We start from the raw sequence: 4120 nt of genomic DNA, 5'->3' as shown, positions 1-4120 counted from the left end.
CCATTTCCCTCCTTCTCCTCCCCCCTTCCCTCTCTCCCTTCCCATTCCCTTCTCACCCCCTCCTACTCCATCTCCCTCCCTACCCAAGCCTTCTCTGTACCATCACACTTTTTATTCCCATCACTTCCTCCTCACTGCTTGTCCCCTCACCACCATTGCCTTCAGCAATGGAAGCAGGAGCTGTCTCAGGACAATGCTACCCTGAGGGCCACTCTGCAGACCGCCCGCAACACCCTGGCCCGGGTCTCTGAGCTGCTACGTGGCATGGACCAGGCCAAGGAGGTGAGCGTAGCCCCTGCGCCATCACCTCCCCCTCCCTTTGTGGCCAGTGCCCTCCTAGGCTGCAGCCTGTGGTGGGTTCATGTGCACGTATGTGCCCAGAGTTCTGCCCTCGGGGACCTAGAGGAGGTGGGCAGCAAGCAGGATGAGGGCCACTAACCCACCCGCCCCCAGGAGTTCGAGCGCCTCGCCGCCAATTTGGACGGGGCCCGGACGCCACTACTGCAGAGGATACAGGCCTTCTCCCCTGCGGGTGACAAGTTGGGCCTCGTGGAGGCCGCTGAAGCCCATGCACGGCAACTGGACCGGCTGGCGTTCAACCTGTCCAGGTGCATGACCTGGGGGTCCTGGGCACGTCCTGGAATGTAGCCCAAGTCCCTGCAAGTGCTGTTGGAGCCGGGAGGGGATGACTGGTCTGCGGAGCTCCCAGGGTTGAGTCGGGGCCCAGAGGGCTGAAGGACGGGCGCAGCACACCCAGAGGCCAGGTCTGGCAGGTGCAGCTGGGGTGTCTGCCACCCACATCCCCTTGACCCTCCTGCCCCCCACCACAGTATCATCCTCGGCATCAACCAGGACCGCTTCATCCAGAGGGCCATCGAGGCCTCCAACGCCTATGGCAGCATCCTGCAGGCTGTGCAGGCCGCCGAGGGCGCTGCTGGCCAGGCCCTGCAGCAGGCCAGCCACACATGGGCGGTGAGGCTCCACCCCCAGCCCCAGCAGGAGCCCGGCTCCCCCACCTCCATGGTATGAGCCCTGCTGTGTCCTTGTGTCCATAGACAGTGGTACAGCGGGGTCTGGCGGCCCGCGCCCGACAGTTGCTGGTCAACAGCAGCGCCCTAGAGGAGGCTGTGCTCAGGGAACAGCGTAGATTGGACCGCGGTGAGTGCTGGGTTCTGATGGGCACCTTGGCGTGGCTGAGCTTGAGGTTCCACGTCCATGCGTGAGAGTGTGGGTTGGCGCAGCGTGACTCAGGTGGCGTCAAGTGGCCAGTGCCCTGTATGCCAGCCCTGCTCCCCCCTGCTTGTGTTTTGGCCCCGGAAACCCTACCCAGGGCCAGGAGAGGGACAGCCTTGTAAGGGGGTATCATCTGCAAGAAGATGTGGGCCCCTTACTTTGCTGGCCCAAGGGCCATATAAACGCCAAGCTGTGGAAGCCGGAGATCTGACTCTTCTAAGCCTCTATTGCTTCAGCTGCAAAATGAGGACAAAGACACATGGAGAAGGCGGGCAGTACCAGGTCTTCAGGCAACTGAGAACTGAGGCCCCCCCTGATACTTGACACCTCAGCCAAGGGCCCCCATTTCTGGATGTCTCTGTCTACATATCAGCCTTGGTCCTCCTGGGATCAGGGAGCTGGGGTGGGCTGCACTTGTATGCTAGGGGTGGGGGTTCCTCGGGCTGAGGCTGTCTCCCCCGCAGTGCACGCTGTACTCCAGGGCACCGGGACTCAGCTCCGAGACGTCCAGGTCAAGAAAGACCAGCTGGCAGCCCAGATACAGGAGGTGCGGGCCATGCTGGCCATGGACACAGGTACACCACAGCCCCAGCCTGGCCCAGCTGTCACGCCTGGGTCCCCAGGGGTGAGCGGAATACCAAGCCCAAGGTGGTACTACAGCTGACTGTCTGGTGATGTTCTATGACAGTGGACGCTGGCCACAGGAGGCTGTGAGCACTTGTGTCTGGGGCCACTAGGGAGGCTCCCGTGGTGGGTGGCACTGGGCCAGATGCAGAAGGCCTGCCAGGGACACACTCTGGCCAGGGCCACAGACAGCACTCAACAGCTTGGGCCATCAGTGGAGACCAGTGGGCACAGATGTACTTTGGCAGAAGCAGAGGCCTGGGTAGAAGGGCAGACTTGTGGGAAGGGTACTAGGAATGACTGCCAGTGAGCACAGAGGCAGAGGTCAGCATGGCAAGAGCAGAGAGGCTGGTGAGACCTCTGGTAGTGGGGACCATGGCTCCTACTCCGAGGCTCTGGGAGCAGAGGAGTGACGTGGTCTGACTGGGCTTCCAGGGGATCCCTGTGGCTACCATTCACCTTCAGCAAGCCTGGGAGTGATGGTGAGGCCAGGCAGTGGGAGAGTGACACAGGGCAGGTGTCTGGGGATGGGAGGGGTGCCGGGGGGTGCTTAGGGTTGCTCTGACTGCACTGAGCTGCAGGATACAAGGGTCTCACAAGGTCCCCAGGGGGTCGGCCTCCCTGTTACTGGCACAGCAGAGAAACTTGGGGACATGAGGCCAGGATGGTCCCCGCCCTGCTGAGCTGCCCTCTGCCCGCCCAGATGAGACCAGCAAGAAGATTGCCCACGCCAAGGCTGTGGCTGCCGAAGCCCAGGCCACAGTCGCCCATGTGCAGTCCCAGCTGCAGGACATGCAGGAAAAACTAGAACGGTGGCAGCGCCAGTATGGGGACCTGCGGGGCCAGGACCTGGGCCAGGCAGTGCTGGATGCTGGACATTCAGGTGGGAGGGGGCCCTTGCAGTACCCCTGATGGGGGTGGGGCAGGGCTGGGGCCAAGCTCTCAGGGCCACCCCTCCCCACAGTGTCCACCCTGGAGAAGACGCTGCCCCAGCTGCTGGCCAAGCTGAGTGTCCTGGAGAACCGCGGGGCCCGCAATGCCAGCCTGGCCCTGTCCGCCAGCATCGGTCGCGTGCGGGAGCTCATAGCTCAGGCCCGTGGAGCTGCCCGCAAGGTGGGCGAGGGTCCTGGTGAAGTGGGCAGCAGGGAACCTCGTGGCAGATGCTGATGGGCTGTGTTCACCAGGTCAAGGTGCCCATGAAGTTCAATGGGAGCTCCGGAGTGCAGGTACGCATGCCGCGGGACCTCGCCGACCTGGCCGCCTACACTGCCCTCAAGTTCTATCTACAGAGCCCAGAGCCAAAGCCCGAGCAGGCCACCGGGAACCACTTTGTGCTGTACATGGGCAGTCGCCAGGTACAGGGTGGGCGGGCAGGGTGTGTGACCTGGGCCGGGCGTTCATCCAGAAGTGGATGGTGCTGGGTCCCTTTCCTGACGGAGCCTCTGCCACCACCGCAGGCCACTGGGGACTATATGGGCGTGTTTCTGCATGACCAGAAGGTGCACTGGGTGTACCGACTAGGGGCGGCAGGCCCCACAACCCTCAGCATCGACGAGGACGTTGGGGAGCAATTTGTGACCGTCAGCATGGAGAGGTGGGAGGCCCAAGGAGGGAGGTCTGGTGCGGCCCGAGGAGGGAGGTTGGCCACCTCCGCCTGCAGGGCCTGTATCTTGTCCTCACCCCTCACCTCTGTCCCCAGGACCCTTCAGTTTGGCTACATGTCTGTCACCGTGGAGAGGCAGATGGTCCGGGAGACCAAAAATGACACGGTGGCCCCTGGGCCGGAGGGGCTGCTCAACCTGCGGCCTGATGACTTTGTCTTCTATGTCGGGGGCTACCCCAGCAGCTTCACGGTGAGCCCTAGGGCAGCCCTGGTGCAACCCTGCCTCTCCCGTCCTTGGCGTCTCGCCTCCGTCTGTCCTGCTGCAGTCTGAGTTCCCTCTGGTCTGTCTGGGGTGGTGAGGTGCCCTGACCATGCCCTGTGCCCACAGCCTCCCGCACCCCTTCACTTTCCCTGCTTCCGGGGCTGTGTTGAGCTGGACACACTGAACGAGGAGGTGGTCAGTCTCTACAACTTCGAGAGGACCTTCAAGCTGGACACGGCTATGGATAAGCCTTGTGCCCGGTATGTGTGGCCTGAGGCCCGCTCGCCTACCCCTACCCCGCCCTCCCACCCTTTCACCCTCTGCTGACCTGCAGCCTCTGACTCGCAGCTCCAAGTCCAGCGGGGACCCGTGGCTCACGGATGGCTCCTACCTGGACG

At 63.1% G+C, this 4120-nt stretch overlaps 1 protein-coding gene across 1 annotated transcript in view; it reads left to right on the top strand.

Moving 5' to 3' along the window:
- Positions 1-4120, top strand: part of LAMA5 (laminin subunit alpha 5) — a 51014-nt gene that overhangs the window by 42392 nt on the left and 4502 nt on the right. Inside the window, exons 53-64 of the mRNA XM_021712012.1 lie at positions 166-282; positions 454-608; positions 831-972; positions 1056-1158; positions 1698-1808; positions 2561-2740; positions 2822-2970; positions 3042-3212; positions 3315-3451; positions 3557-3710; positions 3849-3982; positions 4071-4118. Of these exons, the coding sequence (XP_021567687.1) occupies positions 166-282; positions 454-608; positions 831-972; positions 1056-1158; positions 1698-1808; positions 2561-2740; positions 2822-2970; positions 3042-3212; positions 3315-3451; positions 3557-3710; positions 3849-3982; positions 4071-4118 (1601 nt within the window). The remainder of the gene's footprint in view (positions 1-165; positions 283-453; positions 609-830; positions 973-1055; positions 1159-1697; positions 1809-2560; positions 2741-2821; positions 2971-3041; positions 3213-3314; positions 3452-3556; positions 3711-3848; positions 3983-4070; positions 4119-4120) is intronic.

Source organism: Carlito syrichta, unplaced genomic scaffold (assembly GCF_000164805.1).
Source record: "Carlito syrichta isolate Samal-C Ts95f unplaced genomic scaffold, Tarsius_syrichta-2.0.1 Scaffold303013, whole genome shotgun sequence".
Classification (NCBI taxonomy): domain Eukaryota; kingdom Metazoa; phylum Chordata; class Mammalia; order Primates; family Tarsiidae; genus Carlito; species Carlito syrichta.
This window is presented reverse-complemented; position numbering and strand designations above follow the sequence as displayed.